Source organism: Harmonia axyridis, chromosome 4 (assembly GCF_914767665.1).
Source record: "Harmonia axyridis chromosome 4, icHarAxyr1.1, whole genome shotgun sequence".
In the NCBI taxonomy this organism is placed as follows: Eukaryota; Metazoa; Arthropoda; class Insecta; order Coleoptera; family Coccinellidae; genus Harmonia; species Harmonia axyridis.
In genome coordinates this window covers 48,159,895-48,187,262 of record NC_059504.1, presented here as the reverse complement: position 1 = coordinate 48,187,262, position 27,368 = coordinate 48,159,895, and the positions used below count along the sequence as shown (strand labels likewise).

The following is a 27,368-nucleotide window of genomic DNA, read 5'->3' as shown; positions in this document are numbered from 1 at the left end:
TTTACTATATCATTATGAATGTTTATTATATTGAATGAAATATATTTATTTCAGTGATTTCCGATTGAATATGCAATTTGAATATTTGAAATCGGATATTTTTCCTAATTGTCGAATTTATAATAAGAAAAATAATTATTATTTTCAGTATCTACCAGCTGAAATCCAAGGTTTGGCAACTTTTGCTCTCTTAGTGTCATCGGTTGTTTCACGTCGTTTGGCGCGCTTGAAGTTTGTTTTCTGAATTTCTGATATACAGGGTGGCCATTTGAAAACGAAACAGACGAGATTACAGACGAAATAAAGTTTTTCGATAGAAATGCTCGGACAGGTCGATTTCTGTTTCGAGGGGGACAACTTAAGGTTGTAGACTACTTTGCGCTGAAACTGCAATTCCGCTAGATGGAGCTACCCGAAAATTTTTGGTAGATTTGTACCTGGCACACCCATTCAAGTTGAAGAACCGCCTGTTTGGTATTTATTGCCCCTAATAAAATCTCAACTCTCGATGAAGCCCAGCAAAGAGTAAATTTGTGTTTCTGTAAACTTTAGAAATTCAGTTCAGTTAAGATACAGTGGCGTATCCTAGGGGGGGGGATAAGGTGGATATATACCCCCCAGAAGGAATATCCATTATATGTAACAACCTTATATATCACAATCTTATTATGAGTAGGCAAAATTCTTTGGAAAACTTCTTCTAAAGAAGGAAAATTTGTTATATTTGTTTAGTTATACATATATTACTAAATAAGATAATTACTGTAAATATTGTGAATACAGAAATGACAATGAACCACTGTCATGAACGTATATCGAATATGGATAATAGAAAAAAATATATGATTATCTCTGAGTGTATGATTTCACAGAGAAAATCATAAATAGTGCATATTGAGATTTCTAGAATGAAAAATTCGAGAAGCTTTTGAGTTCTCATTTTATGCGCCTTTGGAGACCACAAAAGTGGGTATAGGAATATAAGACATGTGATTTATTAGGTTATTGTTGTCGGTTTGTTTATTTGGATGAGAATTTCTGATATTTTACTGAAATTCAAAATGATTATTTGACATTTGACCAGTGACGGCTCGTGCCCTCGAGATGTGGGTCGGCCACACTCCGGAAAATTACGAACATATATATCAAATTTATTAAAATTCATTAGTTCCAAAAAATGAAGTGATGAAATGTTTTTAAACCTTATTTCAATTTGAGTTATAATTAAATCCAGAATTTCACAAAAAAGCCGTTTCATTGAGGAATTATCCGTGAGCTGAATTTCGGAATCTATTTTACGTTTTCGACGTCTAGCACTCGGTGGCATTACTTCTGGGAGTTTTTCTACTTCTGAATATAAGCGAATGAAATACTCATCTTCTGTGCGAAATTTTTTCAGAGTCGATAATAAAGAAGTGATTCTGGCGTTGCAATAAGTTATATCTGATAACTTATGCTGGATTATAGAAAAAACGGGATCTGTGTATGTAAAAATCAAATTAAAAGAGTGGAGAATGAACAAAAATTCGAAATCATTCAACATTTTCTTCAGACCGGTAGCTTCACGTATTGTAATATCATCCCATTCATCTAAATTGTCGCTGATATGATCAAAAACTTCAATTAATTCTTCTCTCTTATCGAATATTGTTTTTACAGCGCGAGATTTGAAATTCCAACGAGTTTCCGAGCTAGAGGGTAATCTTTTTTTGCAAATTTCCTCTAGAATATTAGTGCGTTTACTTGATTTAGTGAAAAACGACGAAAATCCTGAAAGATTCGAAAAAAACACGCGACACTCATTGATTTTCTTGGTCGAATCTTGTAACACTAAATTCAATTTATGTGCATAACAGTGCGTGAATAGTGCTTGAGGAGCAATTGTTTTTATTCGCGCTTGTAACCCATTAATTTCCCCCGCCATCACAGCTGCCCCGTCATATGTTTGACCTACTAATTTAGTCGCTAAATTGAAATCTTTAAAATTGTCCAACAAGGTATTGAAAATATCATTCGAAAAAACCCCAAAATCGTTCGGATATTTTACCTTCTCGAACGACATGATATTTTTTTATACGTTTTATGAACTGAATAGAATGAAATTTACATACTTTTTTATATTTATCATTTCGATTTGCCTAATTCAATGATGGAATAAAATATGGCATATATTTGGATGAACTTCTACCATGTGAATCAGGAAAATTGAGAAATTTTAGACCATACTTCTTTCTGACATTGTGGGGACAGAACAGGATTTAATGTAACAATGAGTTGGACTCGTTAATATCTCAAGGAAATATAATATACATATAAATAATTGCTTATAGGAATCAGCAATACTCTTATTGGCTATAGGTGAAGATAAGTAATATTCGATTCAATCATCTTTTGAATTGGTAATATTTCTTTTACTTCAGGTAGAAAAATTCTCAATATTTTTCACAATTCTTTGCTTTAAATTCAAATTTGGAATAACGATTTAACGTTCAACTCTTCGAGTTGAAAGAGATGTATATTGTTCTCTTTCTCTAGGGCAATAAATCAAGAGAGTTGAGTTAACGAAAAAGATTATTTAAAAAAAATATTGCAATTTCTTAAACTTTTATGACATGAAATTTTCAAGGAGGTATGTATACAAGAATGGCTTCACGAAGCGAAAAATTTTTACTATAAATTTTTTCAAGTTAATATTAATGAAGGAAGTACGATAAAATTTTCTTAATCAAGAATTGCCTATTTTCAGGGTTAAATTTAAATGGTAAATATTGTAGATAGAGTTTCGGGAATAGGGAGTTTTTCAAAAGAAATTTTTTTTTTTGAGAATTTTTTGTCAGATTTCTGAAATATTAATAATTTTCCATATTTCGGCAAAAATCCAGATACCTTTTTTTCATCTTAATTTCTTTATGACTTTTGAAATTTTCTTTATGATACTAAGCGCTCAAAATGTACTTCTCCAGACATCATTACGAATAAAATCAGCTAGCATATATATTTTAGGAACAGTATCGTTTCTAATTCTAACAATGATTTCATAACAAGTTTTCTACCTTTCCCTATTCTTCAGTGCAATATTGTCATAAACTAGTAATGTACACAATTTTAGCCAATCAGAGAAACCCTACCCTCGTAAATCATAAAAGTGTCATTCATCTCGAGCCATAAAATACAGTCCAAGATTCTATTGGCGTTCATGTTGCAAAAAGGCGTAAACCTTTGGGAGGCGTTCCAAAAAGCATAATTCCATATGAAAAACATCTACAATTAGAGCAAATCAAGCAATTTCAAAAAAATGTTTGCACCAATTCAAAACATATAATAGCACTGAACATTTGTGGATGAGTTACTTGAAATGAGAAGTCTCTCTGAAGCTGAATAGTCATTTAAAGAAAGTGTTCAATTTCAAAGTTCGATTTGCGGAATACTATCGATTTTTTTTTGGAAATCGAAACGGGATCTTCAAGTTCACTATATCACGTCATTGTTCACTCAAAAAATGAAATGAATCCGACCTGTACTTTGGAATTGGAATGCACTGAAATTAGCACTGAAATAGCATTGGTATGAACAAGGTATTGAACACCCTTAAGATGTTGGTACCGGACACATAGCGCTTCAACCCTTGCTGCTACAACCCCCACCCCCAATTTTTGAATAGGGAAGATGGGGTGAGTGATACCTCAATTTAAAGGTATTTTTATACTGATTTCAGCACAGTAATTGTTTTTTCATTTTATGCATTAGTTCTCGAAATACTCATGCGTTAGTTAGTTAGGAAGCCACAGTCATGGTTGTTTTGAAGCTCAAAATGTCGATTTTTCACAAAACACTACAAGTGCCATGAAAACACCACTTCATTTTCAAATACTTAGTTAAGAATAATTCGAGAACTAATGCATAAAATGAAAAAACAATTACTGTGCTGAAATCAGTATAAAAATACCTTTCAAATGAGGTATCACTCACCCCATCTTCCCTATTCAAAATTTGGGGGTGAGGGTTTTAGTAGCAAGGGTTGAAGCGCTATGCGTCCGTAACCTACATCTTAAGTTGTCCCCCTCGAAAAAGAAATCGACCTGTCCGAGCATTTCTATCGAAAAACTTTATTTCGTCTGTAATCTCGTCTGTTTCGTTTTCAAATGGCCACCCTGTATTTAGGAATTAACTTTAATTTATTTTTAGTTAATATGAAATCTTGATTCACTGTGGGACATAAGAAGTGCGTTATTTGTGGAGAAACTCGCGAATTGAGTGAAATATCGTATCATTGATATGTTTTCATTTCCGCGCGATTCTTGTCAAATTTGATAGTTTATGTTGGGGACAAAATCTGCTTACTGAAAATGACATGTGCTCCCTCTATTTATGTTTATTACCCTGAAATTATTTGTGGTCCAACTTTGAGAGAATCGATTTTGGGAGGATCCTAACCTCTCCCAACCTCCAAACAACTCCCGAGAGGAGATCCCCTTATCAGAGTGGTCCCATAAGGTGAGTTCCATCTAATCAAAAGGCGAGCCATCCCAACTACAAAGCGTTATAAATTTACGGCTCAAGATCTGTATCCCTATTGACTTCAACTGTTACTTTAGGCCTCTTGTTTGAATTCGTCCTTTAGCCTTCTACGGAGATTACATATTATGGTGGGTTCTGGAATAAGAGGCATCGTCTACCCAGAAGCCTACAATGCGGAAACAACTGTAATTATCAAACCTAAACTTGGCTTAAGAGGGTTAGCTGTGGATTTCGGTTGTTATTCAACCGAACAAATAGCCGTATTCGGGAGATCCGACTAGGATTCGGAATCTATTCCGCATCCGGATAGGTGGTCCGACGCATATTCTGACCGACAGAAGGCAGAAGTGCTTGCGTTTATTTTGCGATTGGAATTTGATATCTAGGTGTGCGGTGCACCTCTAACTGGCTTTCTCACTGATCGGATTCTAGTAGTTTCGATTTCCGAGACGTTTTTGGGATTCAATCGATTCGGGAATTTGGATTGGAAGTTATACGATCCATGATTTGCAGAGCGGAATTTCAAGGTAACGGGTTACGACAATTGCAATAGGATAGGAACAGAATTTTATGGTCTGAATATGCAGGATCTGGTTCGTAACGCAGCGAAAGAAAAAAGGGAAAACTTAATCTTATTATTATGCATTTTGAACGTTTATCTTCAATATGGCTATGCTTTCGTTTGGGTGCACATAATTTGTTGGAAAAACTTCTACATAGGCGTACAACTTTGCTTCCGCGGTTTTTTTCCGAAATTCGAGGCTTTATTGCAAAAAACTGGTTATACATTTATGATTCAAAGTATACGCTCTATTAGTGTGAAGTGTAAAAGGCTATCTATACGGCCCTACAACTAGCTTTCTGGACTACTAATGGTTTGCGTCAAACATTGAATGAGGAATGAATACTGAAGTATATTGATGTTCAAGCGAAATACACGGCGAATGTACAGTCCCGAATCACGAGTACATTGAATTATATTCAGAATAATCTAATATTATACTCCAACCAAAATATGACTGAAACTGAACAAGCAGTCCCGAATCCCGATTAATATTCTGGATGTATTGAACTATAATTTTCTGGTGAGAGTTCAACAAGCTTGAAAACTCATTAAAATGGATAACCCTATTGTTAGTTCACCAAAATTAACTGAATAATTCAGTGCTGCAATTTTTGAAGAGAACTTAATGCTCAGTTTCACTTTGAAATATTAACTAATTTCAGTATTTTTTTTTTTATACAGAACGAGACAAAATCTCAAATTGGCCATCTGAATAGCACGTCCAACGAAATCTCTCGAAATGAAATGAATGAATGAGTTTGACTTGTTCTTATACAATAAAAGCGGAAGTGGCACTGAAAGTATCCATCAAATTAATTGGAAATTATCAAACGTATAAAATTCCGGAGACATTTGTTTCACAATACAAAGTGTTTGATTGACTTCATCATCACCTCTTGTCTCTACATATCCACGAGTGAAATGGTCAATTTATGGTCAGCTGTTATTAAAATAGGGTTATACTAACTAGCTATCAATCAGAACTGCCGATTTTCAGATCGTCGTATTCTTCTAGACTAGGTACTCAGAATGTGGCGATTCGTTCCCGTCTGGAACGAACATTCGCTAAAAACATGTGAAAGAAGAAATACCGTCCGATCTAATCGACAGTTCTCTAGTCAAACAGTTCTGCATTTTTTTTTGTGAGCGAACAGGAACAAAACCAATATTTTGACAAAAATTGTTCAAATATAGGAATCACCTAGCCTATGGAACATCAAAAGTATACAATGGCTATCAAATTCATATAGAACAGTTAATCTTGTTGGAGCAACCATATTCTGCAGTCCAAATAGTTATTTATAATAAAAGTGCAGAAGATACTTCTTTCCCCGAGATCAGAATGTGTCAGAACGAGAATTGTATACATGGTTTTTCTCTATTTCTTCGAATTTCCTAAAGAATGAATGGAATATTTCCATAAATATCGCTTAGTGATTATTGCATTGAAATGTTGGTTGTCAGAAAAGTTTCTTTATTCACAAATTTCAGTGATAATAGATAAATCCGTGGCAGGAGAGTACCGACAACAAATAAAACCATGTAATCTGATATTCTCGCATGATTTTGTTCTACAAGGTATATGGCGGAATAAACGGAATTGCTACAGAATAAGAGATCTATGCATGAGCATTTTTCACATCTCTCCGACTTCGGTAAAATTTTACCATGTTTCAAGTTTCCAGAGCTCCTTAATATCTCAGCTCTATGCTCTGGAGAACTGTAGTGATCACTCGTACTACACAGTTTCCTGTGCAGAAAAGAATCTGCAGAATATCTTCTTCTAGGGTTATTTTCAACCATTTTAGACGATAATAAGATTTGTATGGTTTGTTGCAATCGTATAAAAAGTATAGTAGAAAACTCGTTCGAAAACCTCTTTGGTGCATCAATTTGTCTGGCTCGTATACAAAGAGTCGTTTTCAAACCTTATTCTTTATTTGACGACATCGACTTCCGAACAACCATCATCGTCGTCTTTGGTTAAACGTCCTCTACAGAAGCCGGAATGTTTAAACGAAAAGATCAGAAAGAAGCAGCATTTGTCTTTTAGGGGAAACGGAAAAAGTCCGAAATCTGTCCACCTATAAAAGTTACACAAGTTTAACCGCATTCGAATCCGCAAACGATCGTATTTCATCCCTTTGAAACTTTCACATGCGCGTTTTCGTGGTTTATTCCAGCCAGGCGACGAATGTATTGTTTGAGCCAGTGACGTAGTGAGTTTGAACAATGTCAGCGGAGCCTTTGAACAATTTGGAGACAAGAGGTCAAGATCTAGAGTATCCAAACTAAGATCTCATAAAGAAAAAGTTGTTGCTGACAATTAAATACTAACTTTGGTAGATATTTGCAATCATCAATGTAGGCTTGGTTAATCGATCGTCTAGAGGTATGATTCGATTACCTGGCCTTTCGTCTTTTCTCCGTGACTTTGTTGGATTTATAATAATGAAACTCTTTTGAATTATTCACATCTATTTACAAAGCCACAATTATACAGTGAAAACTCAGTATTGAGAAGATCCCAATAACGTCCTAATAACAAGTTTCTTACTACTATACGGTATACGGTACTGAATTTCGTCTTTAACTCTCGTTTAATGGATTACTCGAAACGTCTTCGTCGTACTTCAAGTTTTCGGTCGTCTCGTCTTCAACTTGTTCGCGACTCGTCTTAATCTAGTCCGCGAACCGTCTTTTCGTCTTAAGTTGACCGACCGAACTTGTCTCGTCTTTGATTTAAGTTGAACTGTACCGTCTGTACCCGTCTTCGATTTGATCTCAACTGTCCCCGTCTTCGGCTTAATCTTGACTGTGTTCTCTGTCGATTCGAACTACCCTGTCTCGGTTTGACCACACCCTTAGGGGAAGGTACCATCCCCCTAGTCCATCATTTGAAGCTTAATCCAAATGAAAGAAGTGTTATGGTACTAGGGTTTAGGTACCAACAAGAAAGAGTATCGGAAAAGGAAAAACTCCGAAACAGAAACACTCTGGCGGAATCTTCCTGCGTTGAATAATTTCAGAAAGAATATGCTAGACCTCCTCACTGGATTCCTTACAAAGCTTGGCAGTCTCAGAAAGCACCTCATCAAAATAGGTCGAGCAATAAACGACGGGTGCAGATTCTGTAAGGAGGAGGAAGAAACTCCAGATCACCTGGTGACAAAATTCCTCGCCATCGCTAGTCAACGCAAAACATTTTTCGAACAAGAGATTTTTTGAAGCTAGGAAGTAACCTCTTTGAAGCCATCTCCGATACTGGTGTTTATCAAAACTCTGGAACAGAAGGCGAGCTGTAGACTTCTTCTTCTCAAAGGCCATCTTCTTATAGAAGGTTGGATGCAATTTAAGTTAATCGTCTCAATCTTGTGTCACCCTCAGCAATGCTTCTGAATTTAGACCATTTCATTCTCTCTAATTTTTGAACCTTGAAAACTGTCTGCTAACAGGCTCACTTTTGTCCCCTTATCCTATCATTATTAGGAACCAATATTTTCTGCCTCTATAATCTACATACATGTCCAAACTGTTCGTCTTTTGCCTTTTGAAAATCACCAGCATTTCGCTGTCTACATTAATTCTTCCTAAGGCAGTTTCGTTAGATACGTGTTCTGTCCACGACATTTCAGGATTCCTTCGTATACTCAAATCTCGAGGACTTCCGAGTGTCTTATGGAGTGTATTTCTAACGTCCAGGACTCAATTCCATATAAAAGAATTGAATATTCTACTTCTTCTGGATAGTGTCAATCTGTTATCGGATATTGGAGATCATTCTGGCTGTTGTGGCTTTTGTTCACCACTGCCCGGAAGGGTCCAACTATTGTCATCGAAATTCTTCTTTTGCCAGGAGCTATCCTCCCCTCGACCTTGCCCTGCAGAATCAGCTGGAGCAGACCATATCCTTGTTCAGCTCTGAAGGGGGTACAATAGACCATAAGATTACGGTGTAATGTTTGGCGAGTCTCACTCGAGCCAAGTAACGAGGTCCGCACTCTCCTAGGGGTTTGGAGTTTCGTCCCGAGATCGCTGGTGTACACTTCAGTTAGGCTATCCAGCGACCTCTGCCCAAGGCACACCCTCTGACTCCATCGTGGAGAGGTGACTCTGTTGCAACGCTATATGCCCCTATAAATCCGCCGGGGCTGAAGTATGTGTCACGATAAAACCCATAACGCCATCTATGAGAAGACAGAGTCACTGCAAATGAAATCACCCTTGAATCTACCTTCATGAATAAAAAATGCTCGGATATTGTTCATATTTATCATTTCCTCGCAAGCATGAAATAATTAGATGTTGATTCTCCTAAAAAGGTTCGGTGGGTCCCCGACGCACGCCACCCCCTGTTGCTACCTACGTCCCTGGTTCGAGGTCAGGTGGGGCCCTGAGCTTCTGTTGCACCGCACACGCGAAAATCGACGTATACCGCGGATCCCTCTCCCGCGCCGATCATAAATCCGTATTAGGTTTTGTTCTGGTGCATTTGGCGTCTTGAATTCGTTCTGTGTATGTGTGTTATCCCCTATTTATGGGCTTCGGTATCACGTGTTCGCGCCCGACCTATCCGAGATTCGGCAGTAATTTATAGTTAACCATAATACGGGAGTTATTTCGGGGGCCGAGGGTGGCGCTCCTAGCGTGGCGGGCGGGGCACCTCTCTCCGTCGGTTAACACGCGTGTTAATAACTCTTTTTGGTGGATAAGTTGAGTAAACTAACGATCTTTGCCGGGATGCGGTTGGGAGAAGTTCCCGACGTCTCGCCGAACGGAAGAAAAAAAATTGAGAGTTATAACTGGAGTACTTGGGAATTAAGATCCTGGGCGCGTAATCTGGTGTAAGATAAGACCAGAGTGTCTAGAGGGGAAGTTTTCGAATCGATCAAGCATTACGACTCATTAAAACTGAATAACATACCTATTTCCGCTGATCTCATAAAGCCAGAAACATATTACAGTCGACGCGACGGAATACTGGCTAGATCGACGCGACAATTGGTCTACTTGTTCATACTTGTAATGTCCCACCACTCGACGTGTCAATCCACTTTTGTGTTCATACCAGTTCACCTCGCGATACAGAGGTAACTATGTTACTAAAGGGTGTTTTTTTAGAGCTATAGAACTTCAAATGCAATAAAACAACGATGGATTATTCGATTGACATTAATTTTATTTATCAGCAAGATAATCTTGTGGCATTACATTCTAAATATGATTTCTGATATATGACCGCCACGGCTGGCTCGGATGTAGTTCAATCAATCTGGACGTCAATTTTCGATAACTTTTTCCAACATTTGTTGCCGTAAATCGGCAATAACACGGCGAATGTTGTCTTCCAAATGGTCAAAGGTTCGAGGCTTATCCGCATAGACCAATGACTTTATATAGCCCCACAGAAAGAAGTCCAGCGGTGTTAAATCACAAGATCTTGGAGGCCAATTCACAGTTCCAAAACGTGAAATTAGGCGGTCACCAAACGTGTCTTTCAATAAATCGATTGTGGCACGAGCTGCGTGACATGTTGCGCCGTCTTGTTGAAACCACAGCTTCTGGACATCATGGTTGTTCAGTTTAGGAATGAAAAATTTTGTAATCATGGCCTTTACCGATCACTATTGACTGTAACGTTCTGGCCATCATCGTTTTTGAAGAAGTACGGACCAATGATTCCACCAGCCTATAAAGCGCACCAAAAAGTCAGTTTTTCCGGATGTAACGGTGTTTCGACATACACTTGAGGATTAGCTTCACTCCAAATGCGGCAGTTTTGTTTGTTGACGTAGCCATTCAACCAGAAGTGCGCTTCATCGCTAAACAAAACAAAATGGACGTAGTTGCAAGCGTTATTCAGGCGTGGGTCTATTCATGATGAAGTGCCAAACCAAACTGAGAATAAATCACTTGACAGCTGTTAAATCGGTTGCCATCTTGAAGAGTAATGCCAACTTAAAGTTATATACCTCGAAAAAAAACACCCGTTACAATGTCTTCACCAGGGCCGACGTTAGGGATGAAACAGTGTATCAACCGATCGAAAACTGTTGGAAATATAGGTATTCCTTATGATGAAGATAAATATAAAATGAAATCAAATCAATCGATCAACCTATTCTCATTATGACATAGAAATATATAGCTATTATTACAACTAGGGAAATATGAATAGTATATTTCCCGAGGTTGTCAAAGTTACATCCCGAGGGCGGAGCCCGAGGGATGTATAGACAACCGAGGGAAATGTATTCATATTTCCCGTGGTGTAATCAATAGTTTTTTTCTGATTGAAACAATCTGATAAGGAAAAATTATTATTAGATTGTATATTTTTGTAATAATTAAATTTTTAACGTTGCTATGGGCCATGTTTCTGAGAATCTTGGTTGACTGGTTTCATTTTGACGTCTTGTCAAAAATAAAATTAATGAAAAAATGTCGAACTACGTCGAAACTCAAGCGGCAAAGGCCCGTGAATCTTTGGTTCCAGCCAAATCTCAAGCTGCCTACAGTAAAGAGTACGAATGCTTTCAGGAGTGGAAAAGAAAAAAATTGGTGGACGGTGTGAGCGATAGTATTTTGTTAGCATATTTCCAAGATTTGGTATGTTGCTCTGATTCTTGTTATTCTTGATGTATGATTAATTCATTCGATCCCCAGTCCCAGAAATATTCTCCAAACACGTTATGGCCGAAACTATCGATGTTAAGATCAATGCTACATTTGAAGGAAAAAACTGATGTCAAATTATTCGATGAAGTCGAAGCATTTGTTAAGAACAAAAATAAAGGATACGTTCCTAAAAAATCATCAGTGTTGTCCCGGGAGCAGCTCAAGACATTCTTGAGTGAAGCTCCTAATGACGTTTTTTTGATGTATAAGGTAAAAGTTTCATTTTGATTTCCTCTGTTGATAAGATTTTTACATTCATAATTTTGAAGGTTGTTTTAATAATGGAAATCTTTGGCGCCTGCAGAACACGAGAGTTGGTGAATATGCTATCTTCAGATATCGAAGATCGTGGTTCGGTAATCATAATCAAAGTCTCAAAGACTAAGAATGATATAAACAGAATATTCACTATAATTGATGAAGAAGATCTGGGTGCTGCTCGTTTGGTGAGGGAGTATTCAGCGTTGCGCCCGCAAGGCGTTCTTAGGTTCTTCGTAGCTTATAGGAATAAGAAGTGTACTCTTCAGCCTGTCGGCAAAAATACCTTCGGAAAAATTCCGAGTAAGGTTGCTGAATGGTTGGGTTTAGATAATCCGAAAACCTATACAGGTCATTGTGGAAGACGAACATCCGCGACATTGGTTGCCGATGCGGGAGCCTCAATGACAACACTCAAGAGACATGGTGGTTGGAAAAGTTCGTCTGTTGCAGAAGGCTATCTGGCGGACAGTATGCTGCACAAAAATAAGGTAGCGAAGATGATAGCAGGTGTGGAGGGTGAGCCATCTGCAGCATCACAATCTTTGAAGACCGTTTTGGGAGAATCGTCCGAGACTGCTGCTGCAAGGAATGTTCTCAAGAAAACTGTAGTCTCGTCGTCGAATAATTATGAACAAGATATTTCTTCTTCCTTTGTATCTGGTGGAAATACTTTTAGTGGAAATTTCAACAATTGCAGTTTCCATTTTGTTACTAAATAAAGAAATAGTTTCATATTTCCCTAGGGAAATATGAACTGACGTTTCATATTTCCCTTGGGAAATATGAGTGTGTTATGACACATGGTAACTAAGGCGATATAGCTCAATATTGGTTCGATCAGAAAAAAATATATTAACTGTCACTATTTGATTTGTAATTTGCTGCAGAAGAGCCTCGACTAAATTTGAAAATTCACTTGAGAAATCTCAGTTATCTACATACGCCTTCCACTCTGATTCATTCGAGTCAACAATTCGAATATTCCGAATAAAAAAATTATCTGGCCAAAATCATCTCAACTTCCATTTCCACATTCAAATATATTTATGAATACATACCGAGGCAAGTCTGGAATTCACCTAGACCAAAGAAGCGGCAAGCAGGGAAGACGTGTTTCAATACCTAGACGAAACGTGGGTATAGTAGCAGAAATAGTTCACGTTCCGATAAATCCAAATATTTCGGCATCATGAGAATCTACGCGTCAGGGTTTTCTCGGTAACACGCTCCCCCTATTTTCGCGAAATCCAGCACCTGGGATTTTCCGACGGTACGGCCAATATTCCGGCATGAAGTGAAAGTTTGCAGATGTTGCCAGATTTGAGCTTGTTCACAAGTTAGTAGTTATATTTGAAGGGTAATTCAACTCGAGGGTCCTAGACAAATTCCGCCAAAATTGATGTTAATCAGCTTTTATTCCGCTCCACATATGGGTAGGTACTGGATGATCAAGTGGAAAAAAAAATCACTAATTGGCCCATGGAATGTATGAAACGTTGACCGTCATAACATTTTTCACACCTTTTGGATTCAGAGCAGGTTGCTTGAACTCCGGTTGATTCCCAACTAGTTTGCTATGACTTTTGCATCAAATAACGCCGTTTCCAAAGAGATATGGTAAAATCAGTACTTGGGCCTCAATTTCACCATAATTGGTTTGGAAAATTGTAGGTCTAGTGACCGAATTTTCTGATATCTCTGACTTTTTCTGAAGACGAAGGGAATTCTGTGCAACAATGGTCAAAAAAAAGGAAAACACATATTAGGCCAATTGAGAAGTCCCCGGTCTGATGCACAGGTGGCAGTGCAAGTATTAAATCCATATGATTTTTAGTGAATACCAACCTTTAAACGATACATGTCAAAAGTTGACAGCAGGCCGACCATTAGTTTGTGAGATATTGTATTGTGAGTGTAGCTATTTTGGTTATTTGAAAAAAGATGGAAAAAAAAAGAATTTCATGTGCTGATAAAATATTGATTTTTGAAGGGAGAAAATACAGTTGAAGCAAAATCTTGGCTTGATGAAGAGTTTCCGGGGTCTGCACCAGGAAAATCAACCATCATTGATAGGTATAAACCGAGGTATAAAAGTGGTAAAAGGAGCACCGAAGTCGGCGAACGCAGTGGACGCCAAAAAGAAAAACCGACGAAAAAAGTTCACAAAATAATATCGAATGACCGTAAAGTGAAGTTGATCGAGATAGCAGACATTGTGAAGATATCATCTGAACGTGTACATCATATCATTCACGAAAATTTTTACATGAGAAAGCTGTGTGCAAAATGGGTGCCGCGCGAGCTCAAAATCGATCAAAAGCAATAACGTGTTAATGATTTTGAGCAGTGTTTGAAGCTGTTTAAGTGCAATTAACCTGAATTTTTGCGTCGATATGTGACAATGAATGGAATATGGCTCCATCATTTTACTCCGGAGTTCAATCGACAGTCAGCTGAGTGGACTGCACACGTTGAACCGAATCCAAAGCGAGGAAAAACACAACAATCAGCTGACAAGGTTATAGCATCAGTATTTTGGAATGCGCAAGGTATAATATTCAATGATAACCTCCAAGAGGGCCAGATCACCAAATCGATTATTATATATCGTTATTGGATCGTTTAAAGGATGAAATCATTAAAAAACGGCCCCATTCGAAGAAAAAAAGGTGCTGGTTCTGCAAGACAATGCACCGTGTGACAAATCAATGAAAACAATGGCAAAATTACATAAATTAGGCTTCGAATTGCTTCTGCATCCACCGTATTCGCCAGATCTGGCCCACAGCGACTTTTTCCTGTTCTCAGACCTCAAAAGAATGGTCGCTGGAAAGAAATTTAGTGCCAATAAATAAGTAATCGCCAAAACTTGAGGCATATTTTGAAGCGAAAGACAAATCGTACTACGAAAATGGAATATGGAAGATCGCTATAATCGCTATATCGCCCTCGAAGGCAACTATGTTGAATAATAAAATCGAATTTTGCCAAAAAAATGTGTTTTACTATGGTAGACCGGGGAATTTTCAATTAGCCTGTTATGGCTCGATCGAATATCTTTCAAAATCAACGGATTTATCTCTTAATGATTTTTTTCCTCAGGGATATCTGAAAAATTCGTTTTACGGACATGAGATCAATAGAGCAACATGAAATGAAGTTAAGAATAATCCAATTTCGTGCCTGAAAATTCATTATACCTTATCTGCTCAGATTAGATGAGATTATCTTTTCATAAAAGATTTATCTATTGTTTGGCATAACGAAATGGACTGTTTGAAAAGATAATTTAAATTTATGAGCCCTCGACTTTCGTTGTTATTTACACAATTTGCTTTACTGTTCGTAGAATTCAGTTAATTTCCAAATCAGTTATGGCAAAAAAAAGTTAGTGTACAGATTAAACCGTATTTCTATACAAACGACAGCGTAATTTAATGTAAAAAGCCACACAAAACTATCTTGGAATCAGCCCTAGTTTCTCCAAAATTAAAAAAGTGTAAGAAATATTATGACAATCATCAAAATGTCATAAATTTCAGGTGTAAATATGTACAGGGTAATTCACTACTTCCTCATTTCAAATGGCACACTATAGTGTAATGGGAGTGCTATTTGGAATACGGAAATTGTACTCTGTTTCCGGTATAACTGGAAGTTGTAGATATCCAAAAATATTTTAGGGAGAAAGACCATTGTCTCAAACCCCAACATGCAAATTTTCAGCACAAAATGATAATTAGTTTTACATAAACGTCTAATCGACCATTGCGATGAAATACCCTGTATAGTTTTACGCTTGTTCCAAAATCGAATTAGAAACTTTCAGTACCCATTTCGAAAAATACCTATTCATGTCAGTATAAATAATCCATTGATGAAGGTTTCCCGCTTAAACTTTAATCACTCTCTTGATGATAGAATTCTGATGGAATCGATAAAGTTCCTCTACTTAAAGTTTAATCACTCTGCTCATGATGGATTTCCGCGCTACACTCACGGATTCCCGGAAAATGGCTAAAAGCCGCCATACCTGGCAACGTGTCTACGTGAAATCCAGAAATAATGTCATTCGTTAGTGAAACCAGCAGTGACGCTTCCAGACGTGTCGTTATGTACGTGTCAGTCCTGGGAGGATTTTCCCGGAAATAAATGAGATTATCTAACAAGTTTCCCGCGGAAAAACTGCGGTAGTGCGGGCACAGCCAGCACTTAACGCATCTCGGATCTCATCTCGTTCGGGCATTAATTCAGACGGGATTTTCTTTATAGAATTTTTCGAGACGTCTGTCGAACGATTCAGAATCAGACTTAGCTCCTGTAGGAAAATTTTCAATTTCATGTAGCAGCCAATGAAAGTATTAGCTGATTTATTCTAGCTGAGAAATTAGATTAGAGCAATTCAAGTTGAAGTGGCTGATACCGAGGCTGATTCCCATCTCAAAGACATCATAAATGAACAAATGGTATTGATGATTAGAACAAGTTTTATCATAAACATCGGAAAAGTCTAGGGATATTTATACAAACTCATACAAGCCTCAAAAAAAAATGTTTGCATCGTTCAAAATGTATCTTTAACGTACTGATCAGTTCATTTGTTTCGTTAAAATACGCCTTCGGTTCGAAGATGTAGTATGCTACGTTGCAAATTAAATACACTGCGCAAAAAAATTAACGCACATTATGGAAATCTCAAATTTATTCTGAAGGTGTTCTCAATGATAATTATTTTTATCAGAATTATGCATGAATATGTCATCCACTTTCAACGTTTTTTTTCAATACAGATGTTTTTTTCCAGCAGGAATAAAAAAAGATGAGATTGTCAGATTTTGAATGTATTGGCTCCATTCTGAAATCAGTTGTTCTCGATCAATTCTAGTGATCAATAGTTTTTCTTTCGTTTGATTTTCTACACTCGATCGCTATGCAACGCGAAACACGCAATTTGACCCAAGAGGAATGTGTCCAAGCGGTAGTTTTGCGAGAAGAAGTGTGGACATACACAAGAATTGCAGAAAGGTTTGGAGTTTCATATACAAGTGTGTCCAGAATGTTGCAGCGATTCAGGGAGACAGGTATGAATGTCCGAAGACCAGGACAGGGTAGACCCTGTCTTGTTCCCTTGAATGGAACAACTGCCATTCAAGAACGTTACTTGAGAGTTTCTTCGTTGAGACAACGGTTTGCAACCGCTCGCCTCCTTCAAAATCAGCTTGAGCAAACTCATGGGGTGCAAATTAGCACTCAGACAATAAGAAATCGCCTCAGAGAATATGATTTAAGGCCTCGTGTCGTGGCAAGTGGCCCAGCTCTTACCCCAGCCCATCGAAGGGCGCGTGGGAAAGAGTTCACTTCACAGATGAGTCTAGATTTTGCCTCTACCATTGTGATCGATGTTCCCTTGTATACAGACGTCCACATGAAAGATATGCTCAGTGCAATTTCCTGAATACTACTGGTTTCGGGGGAGGATCGATTATGGTATGGGGTGGAATATCCTAGACTGCTCGCACAGACCTAGTGGTCGTTGATAATGGAGCTATGAATGCTGATAGGTATATAAGGAACATTCTTGAAGAGCATGTAGTGCCATTTGCCCCATACATTGGTGAAAATTTCATTTTTATGGACGATAATGCCAGACCTCATAGTGCGCGCATCGTTCAGGAGTACCTTGAAGAGGTTGAAGTCTCTCGAATGGAATGGCCAGCAAGAAGTCCAGATCTCAATCCGATTGAGCAGGTTTGGCACAACCTCAATAGAAGGCTGAGAAGTTCAGAAAATCATCCAGCTACTCTTAATGACTTAGGAATCCAACTCAGAGAAATCTGGGAAGGATTAGATCAGAACATTTTAAGATCACTCATTTTGAGTATGAACCGTCGTTGCCGAGCTGTAATTAACGCAAAGAGTGGAAATACCAAGTATTAAATCGCTTATCAGCATTCCAGTATTTTGAAAATTGTTTATTTCTCTTCTTTCACATAAGATTCGGTGAAGTCCTGAATTTTTCTTCCATTTAATGTGTCTTGTTTCGTTCAAAACCTTCCCGAGAGGACATAAAAAATAAGTTATAAAGTCAATGTATAGTTAACTTTCATTAAAATTGAGATTTTCAGAATGTGCGTTAATTTTTTTGCACAGTGTATATTCAACTGAACAAGAAAGTTGATAGAAATCTAGTCGTACGCCAATGCGTCGTGCATGTGTACCTACCCGATACAGTGAAACTGTCATATCATTTCTCTTCCTGGTTTCCTTGAATGAACGGTATTGATAATAATAGCAGCAAAATTCATGAAGTTATTTTCCTCTATTATATTCATAAAACACTCAAAAAAGGGTAATAGCAGTGGGTTGTAATTAGAAACCCTCCAAATATCGTCATTTTCAAAATTTTGAGGAACTCCAGATTTCGTATAATGAAGTAAAAACGAAGAGACTTGCCTTTCAAATGATTGAAATTATCTACTTAAATCTCTACTAAAAAATGGTGGAAATTGTTGTCCTTGAATCAATTTACTATCCATAACTGAAATTTTTTTTAAGTAGGTACTCACCGATAAGTTCATTCCTATGTGAAAGAGGTTTACGTCATTATAAACTTCGATTCATTCTTCTCCTGGAAAGTATTTGTCATTTATTTTCATCATTACATCACAGTTAGCAATTCGTTGATGAGACATCATAAATCTATAACAGAGAACATATTTAGTATCATCAACACTAAATGATGTGCATAAAAGACCTTCGAAATAACTATCTAGAGAAAAATTGATCGATTCACATGAATCTCGTATTTTTGCAAGTCAGTTTCATAGATTCACCAACAATCATTGTAACTGATAATTGTTCCAAGTACTCACCAATGACTTTTTTCTAATGTGAAAGGGCTTTTCGTCATCAACTTCGATTAATTTCGATCCATTCTTTTCCTAGAACTTCGTTGTCTTTTATTTTCATCATCTATGTCCGCAATCATCATAAATCTGTAACAGATAACATGTTCAATATCATCACCACCAATTGATAAAATAAACCATAATATCAAATGTAACTTGAATGCAAAATATGCATAAAATACCTTAAAAATAACTATCTGGGAAAAAATTGATTGATTCACGTGAAGCTGTATTTTTGCAAGTCAGTATCATCGACTCATGACAATTCAGTTCACAAACAATCATCGATTGGTGGGCGGGGTTTTAGAATTTCTTCAATCTATGATCAAGAGTAACTAGAAATGTGGAAATTTGAAACCGTGGAAAATGTATAGATCTGTTATTGAATTTGTATGCTACGTCATGAAATAGCAATAGTTTTGAATAGAATAACAGTCCTCTTATGTTTAATTCGATTCAAATGAGACTAGACAAAGATTCTTGGTGTACAGAACATTTTCCGAAATATTGAAAGGATTCGCCTAAGGTATAGGGGTATAGAAATAAAGACATTTTTTTCCATGATTTAAATTATTCACGTTATAGTTAGAATTTGATAGAAATTGTTCTCCTTGAATGAACTTATTACCTAGGTATATCTATTAATTGTTCTGAGAACCCACTCACCTATGATTTTATTCCTTAATGTGAAAGATCTTTACGTCATTTTAAAGTTCGACGAATTTTTTCCCTAAAACTTCCTTTTCCTTGTGTGTATTTTATTTTCATCATCACTGTTTGCAATTGGCTAATGCACATCATAAATCTATAACAGAGAACCTATTCAGTATCACCAACATCAATTGATGAAATAAATCATGATATCAAATGTAATTTTTATGAAAAATGTGCTGAAAATACCTCGAAAACAATTATATGGAACAAAATTCACGTGAATCTTGTAATTTTGCAAGTCAGTCTCATAGAATAATAATGGTTCACCAACAATCAACGATTGGTAGGCGGGGTTATGGGATTGGTTCAATCTATGATCAAGAGTGAGAGAAGAGAATAGTGAAAATTCGAAACCATGGAAATATGAATCTTGAATTTCTATGCTGTATCATCGAATGAATGACACAATTATCAAATCGAAGTACAAAATCATATTTTCAGTAACCGAATTGCTAGATGGCAATTGATTTGGATAAAATGTCTGGAATTGCTGGTGTACCTATCCAAGCCATCTTGAAAAAGATTAATATCTGACTTGGCATTCTTTTAGTTATCAGCTCTCTAATATTTTAATTGATTCAAAGGAGATTGGCCAAAGATCCTAAGTGTCGAGAGAAGTGTTGATATATCGGGTGTCCCAAGGTGAGTGGCCTATTAGATTATTATGGAAACTATTGATGGTAAAAATTTCAAATTTTGTGGATAGATATTTGGCCATGTTAGGTACATTTTTAAAATAATTTCACATTTCCAGTGTTGCCGGATGTACCACAATTTGGCAACAACTTTGTTATTTTGAATAGGACATCCAGTATTTCTATTTTTTTTATGATACTCCATAAAATATTAAATCTATTCACTCTTACTTTTCCATCCCTATCTTCAACGGTTTTTGAGTTATTAATTATTTTTCGAAATTTTTGATCAAATTGGCGTATTACGAAAATGACTCTAGTTCGTTCAATATTTGAGATTTAAGTCAGAAATTTTGCAAGTCGTTAGATATTGATCTGATCTGTGTCACTGCTCTTGAATTATGGTTGTCAATAATATAGGACGGACCAAAAAAATTCATCATTTGCCAAGTTACAAAATTGTGAAAAAGTCTATTTTTTCAAATTAGACACCTAGTATATTTTTCAATTTTTGGAATCAGTACAACACACTCTACAATTTTTCTATTCACGTCCCTATACCTATCTCAACTGGATTCCGAGTTATATGCGTTTATTAGATTTCACATTGATTCAATAAGTGTTAATATCTTTTGTATTGTTAGGTTCTCTATGTGGTTTATAGATCGATATATCAATGAATCAGTTCAATCCATAAATGTCAAAATAAACAATAATTGCCTAACAGGTGTTTTGTTCCGAGGATTTTCTATAAATAATGGCTCAAGAAAGATATACACATATAACGCATATAACTCGGAAGCCAGTTGAGATAGGTATAGGGACGTGAATAGAAAAATTGTAGAGTGTGTTGTACTGATTCCAAAAATTGAAAAATATACTAGGTGTCTAATTTGAAAGAGTAGACTTTTTTACATTTTGTAACTTGGAATATGATGATTTTTTTTGGTCCGTCTTGTATTATTGACAACCATAATTCAAGAGCAGTGACACAGATCAGATCAATATCTAACGACTTGCAAAATTTCTGACTTAAATTTCAAATATTGAACGAACTAGAGTCATTTTCGTAATACGTCAATTTGATCAAAAATTTCGAAAAATAATTAATAACTCAAAAACCGTTGAAGATAGGGATGGACAAGTAAGAGTGAATAGATTCAATATTTTATGGAGTATCATAAAAAAAATAGAAATACCGGATGTCCTATTCAAAATAACAAAGTTGTTGCCAAATTGTCGTACATCCGGCAACACTGGAAATGTGAAATTATTTTAAAAATGTACCTTACATGGCCAAATATCTATCCACAAAATTTGAAATCTTTACCATCAATAGTTTCCATAATAATCTAATAGGCCACTCACCTTGGGACACCCGATATATCACCTCAGGTATGTGCCAACAATAATTGCATACTATTCGATTTCTACAATTATTGCATCACTTGATATACAGGGTATAACAATATATGTTGTATAAAATTTTTTCTCATCTGTGTAAGACATGATGTGTATTCTTTAGCTTATCTCTCATATAATTCATCTGAAGTACAGGGAAAGAAATGTACAGGGAGGGCCAAATTGGGCATTTTTGAAGGAGAAGTAGTATTTCTATACTAGATAGAGAAAAATTGATAGGAAAACTGATGTCGGTGTCTGAGGGCCAATTTTCATGATAAACTCATTGGCGAAAACCGCAACTCCATAGCTATCACCGTTACATAGTAACAGGATGTTTTTCGAAAATGTTCATTTCCGAAATATTGCTATAACTTTTTTTCTGTTGAAAATTCTTTATTTCTGTGAAGACCGTCTTTTAGCAACTTTTTACGTAGACTTTAATGACGCTGATTGAAATTTCCGCAAACGGACATTTCATGAGATATCGCAATAATTTTTTTTCCGAATGGACACGTATATTTCTACATATTTTGATAGAGATGAAATTTACCATTCGAAAAATATATCATAGCATACTTGATATTCTACTGAAGTCATGTTCGAAGTCCCAATAAGTGGCCAGCTAGGTCGCCTGATCTTACGTCTATGGACTTTTACCTGTGGGGAAGATTAAAAGATATAATTTTCCTCATAGACATTATGTCCATAGACGTTCAGTCAGGTGACCTAGCTGCACACCATCAACATGCATTTCTGCAAGAAGCTTGAAATTGTCATTCTTCATCATGATGGATTATGCAGTCTAGAAATTGAAGGGAGAATTAAATTTTCAATGGCCATATTCACAGAACCGCTAGTCGTATTTTATTCATGAATTCTATGTTCTTAGGACGAATTGATCATTAGCGAATTGTTATTTGTGACCATTGCAGACTCGAAATCCGAAAATTACAGACAGACATTATGGCGAAATTATATAGCGATCTGTACTAAAAATTAGTTCTCAAAATGATCGTGAGCATTCGCTGAAAAGAGAACATAAAATTTGTACAGGGTGTTTCACATAAGCTGGTCACTATTTCAATATTGAAAAGTGACCCATCACAATAATAGTGTTTTTCACTATCAAAATATGTTATCGAAAAACTATCGAACCAAGGCATGGAAGGTTATTGCGGAAAAAAATGTTTTTGCAAATTTGACTGTTGTTCAAAATAAGAAGGTCTGGAGACCTATTGATGGGTCACTTTTCAATATGGCAAGAAGGATAAGTCATAAAATCCAGTGACCCGCTTACGTGAAAGAGCCTGTACACTTCCCAACAAGACCTTATTCGGTATGGAAGCTCAACTGTCACGAACTGCCACTGCTACATAGGATCGAAATGAATAAAAATCAAAAAAGAAACAAACATCAAAACCTTAATTTGAATTCAGGGATTATGCTGATAGAATATCCATGTTTCAATGCAATCCAAAGTATCGAATTGCGTATGGACATTCCATACTATGATTTAGCCACACGAAATCGATATACCATCGTGAACGTATTCGGCCAACAAACCTGAACACGTTCGGTGAATATGTTCTCTTGTTCTATAGGACGGTAACTTTCGTCCGGCGGGTGACAAGTCCAACATTTAAACGCTCGAATTGGCCACCATCACCGTCAACATCACCACAAAATTGCCTAATTACATCGCTGCTAATTTTCATAGGGCGAAACACGCTGTTGAATCTGTCCGATCACCTGCCTTTGATCTCGAGCCGACCAAATAGGATTCTGTTCAATTACCCGTGTTCGATGTACTGCGGTAAAGATCAGAGAATTGCTTTTTACATTGTTTCAGCTTTGTTTATGAGTAATTCCCTCAATAATAATGAAGTGCCTTTATATCATGTTTCATGTAATACATTAAGTTTCGAGACGAAGTCTAGCTTAACGTCAGACAGAAAATAAAACTGATAATTCATAAAACACAAAAAATAAATAAGTATATATCTACTCAAATGATAGACTCCAACAGGAAACTCATATTCAAGCTACTACGTATGCCAATCAATCTTAAAGTTCTGAAATCTGCTTCAGCTGCACTTAGAAATGAATAAACAATCATAATTGCCCTGTATAATTTTTAAAATTGAATATTGGGTAAAAGAGAAACATATCTATCCATCAATTTGTAGAGAATGTATCGATTCCCTCGAAAATATTCGAATTGAGTTGAATTTGGAACCAAAATGCTAAATACAGAAGAACTAGGTGTAAAGACTTGGAATGATCAAAACCACACCCCTAAGGGGTCTGTAGAAAGGCCTTGCTAATGGAAAGCGGGCTGTATGCCCATAAAAATTGGCATTTCAGGGCGAATAATTCAATTGAGTTCAGTCCAGTCTACAACTACAACATATGTGCAACACTTGCACCGATAACGAGGAGAGATTTTCACATCTGTTCTCGAGACCAACGAAAAAGTACCTGCGACCGAGCCGCAACGACTCAAGTGGCCAGAGACCCTTAAAATCGATAGGATCTAAATATCATCGTCTTCACACATTTTTAGTGGGTTGGAAATAAATTGAATAAGTGTTTTTATCCCGTTCTTTTATTTCCCTTACTTGTCCTTGGCCGTGAACTACTAATTAGTCACAGTATAAGGACCACAACCCACAAATTCAAATGTTGAATCCTCGAAAATCAATTGGGATCAATGAAATAATTCTGTCCTTATTTCTCCAGAAAAAATACGTTTTCCACATAGAACCATAATTTTATCTTGTTCCAGGTTTCCTGAATGCCAATACTGACCCTTACAGCCGTTCACCGGCCAACTATGGCTTGATGGATCAGATCGCTGCACTGCATTGGATACAGGAAAATGTTGCATCCTTCGGTGGAGATCCCACCAACGTAACTGTGGCAGGCCATGGGACAGGTGCTGCTTGCGTTAACTTCTTATTGACGTCTAGTGCAGTGCCAGAAGGTGAGTTGATTCTTTTTCAATTCCTCTTGATAACAAAAATAATTCCTGAGAGGAAAACTTCCTCACCTAACCTATTTTATGCCTCTCGATCATCAGTAGTTAATAGAGAGGGAAGAGAAAGTGTGATTTATAATGTTGACAATTCAATTCTACATCCGAAAAATAAATGGCATTCGAGGAAAATTTTTAAAAGAAGTTAGAAGAACTTTTTGTATAGAATTCATTTGAAAAATCAATTGCTATACCGCATTGATCCTACCAGTTGAAGAAAACGATTTACGAGTTTTTGAATGAATAAATCTAGAAAACAGATCTTTATCATGAAATTTTTCATGACTAATTCGCATATTTGAGACTGTATGTCCTCGATAACTTCACGAATTTCATATTTAAGGTCTTGAATCGATTATGGAATATTGATAAAGACTTTCACTTGGTCCCCAAGAAAAAAGTCTCAAGGTGTTAAATGACAAGATCTCGGTGGCCAATTATGATCTCCCCTTTGAGAAATAACATGGCCAGGAAACTTTTCCTACAACATTTTGATCGTTTCGTTGCTTATGTGGCAAGAAGTGCTGTCTTCATCAATATCTTCAATGCCGGCCATAAAAAATCATTAATCATAGCTCAGTAGCGCAATCCTTTCACCGTTACAGTTGCAACAGCCTCATTTCGGGGTGGAGAGTGGTGAATTCTAATCACACCATCACCATAAAAGCTCTTGTTCCTCAAGAACCTTACAACCAACCTCCCGGAGCTTCTAACGAGTCACTATCGATGGGTGAGTTCTGGCGTTGTTTTGGTGGAACACAATTACTCTCCCATTGGCCAAAACTTCTGGGTGATTGCTTCCTTCAGACGATCTTATTATTGACAGAACAGTTTCGAGTTAAGAGTTGTGCCATAGGGAAGCAGCTCCTAGTAAGTCCCTGCCTATCCCTCTTAACACGCAAAACCTTCCTGATTGGCCACCGTGTTCGCCAGCTCACCACGTTGTTACCACGACCGTTTTCGCTTGATGTTGTCGCAGGAGATCCACTTTTCTTCACCAGTCACCAACTGCTTCAAAAATAGGTCGATTTTGTTGCGATTCAGCAGCGATTCACAGATGGAAATTCAGCCCATGAGGACTCGTAAGGTACCCGTAAGGTTCTTTTTGAGACCTGCCTTATATAAATGGTTTCAAACGTTTTTTTGTGCAATCTTTAGCTCTTGGACCCTCGAAACAGTACTTACATGACTGTCGGACTCGACAATGTCCATAATTTTGTTGACATTTTCGACAATTGGCCTTCTACCATGCTTTGAAATCGAAATTATTGGAAAGGAATTGACGAAATCAAAATAATTGCACGTGATTGGTTGTTACAGTATCAGGACCATAAACAATACTTACATTTTCAGTCGCCTGATTGCATTTTTGCTTTTATCGAAGGATAACAGTATAATCTAGCGTATTTTTTCTTCACTAGTGTTCATCTTTGACGCGCTGAAACAAAACTGAGTCAACTAATCACAAAACTGTCAGTAAAGTTTTTGTAGTGAGAACTTTAATCTTTTTGACTCTATCTAGTGGAACCCAACTTATACAACGAGAGATACAGATAACTAAAGCTATTTATTGGAAATTAATGGATTCCTTTTCAGTGCACCTAATATTTTCTTCATTAATCGGATAGGTCTATTGGGGAATTCACTGGCTTAACTACCATAATAAATAAAATTTCCAAAGGGTCACATGCAAACTCAGCAGTGGGTTATAAAAGGACAGGTAAATGTTTGATCGGGCCGTTGTCCGCGTAGCTAAGAAAGTAATTTCAAAGTTTCTGCGCGTACGATAATTACCTACCACTCGCAATGCGGTACCGGATTGGACGGAATCGGAAACGAGTCCTTAGGGAGGCTGTGTTTACGTGTGGTGGCGGCAAATTATACTAGTTTACTCTCGTTCCCGCTCAGCCGTTGACCCGTTAAAGATGGATAGGCAACAGGTCGGAGGTCTGCGTCTCATTTAAAATTCCGGGCCTTGGGGGATTGGAGGGTGTATCCGGAAATGTTTCGGTCCATCGTACAATAGGAAGTTCCGGCCGGACAGGTGAATTAACCCGAATGTGAGAGGGAATTAATATATACAAGGGGAGATGCGAGAGAAAAAAAACGATCAATTCAATCACCACGATATTCTCTGGACTCTTTTTTTCTAATTTCTTTCTCGTAATTGTTTTTTTTTTACTTCTTGTGCTTTCACAAAAATTTTTTCTCATATCCCATACATAAACTTTATGTTTAGTTTTTGTGGAGTTATAGGATACGGCTTTCCCCTTCTCTATTGTAATAATAATAATAATTTACAGGGAAAATAATACATGAAAACTACTGGGAAATATCCAGATAGAAAAATAAGTTCAATACTTTCCAGATAGAAAAATAAGTTCAATACTTATATCGTACCTATTTCATTTTCATTTAGATATAAGATTGAGGATTGAATTTTTGAGAGTACGTTCAAAATTTCATTCCAGTAGCGTCTTCAGAAACATAAAAAATTCAATCAGACTATCTACAGAAGAAATCAATAACAACTGCTCCAAACGATTTTAATTCTTAGTGTCTAAAGAATAACAATTTCGAATTCCTCGCAAAATTTCGTGTTCATAGAGTCGAAATTTCAAGGAGAATCTGAGAGAATGCTTAATATTTCA

General features: G+C 36.8%; 1 protein-coding gene across 1 annotated transcript in view; it reads left to right on the top strand.

The window, feature by feature from the left end:
- The window catches only part of LOC123678731 (neuroligin-4, X-linked), a 145,357-nt gene that overhangs the window by 22,384 nt on the left and 95,605 nt on the right, over positions 1 to 27,368 (top strand). Inside the window, exon 3 of the mRNA XM_045615888.1 lies at positions 24,469 to 24,666. Coding sequence (XP_045471844.1) covers positions 24,469 to 24,666 — 198 coding nt within the window. The remainder of the gene's footprint in view (positions 1 to 24,468; positions 24,667 to 27,368) is intronic.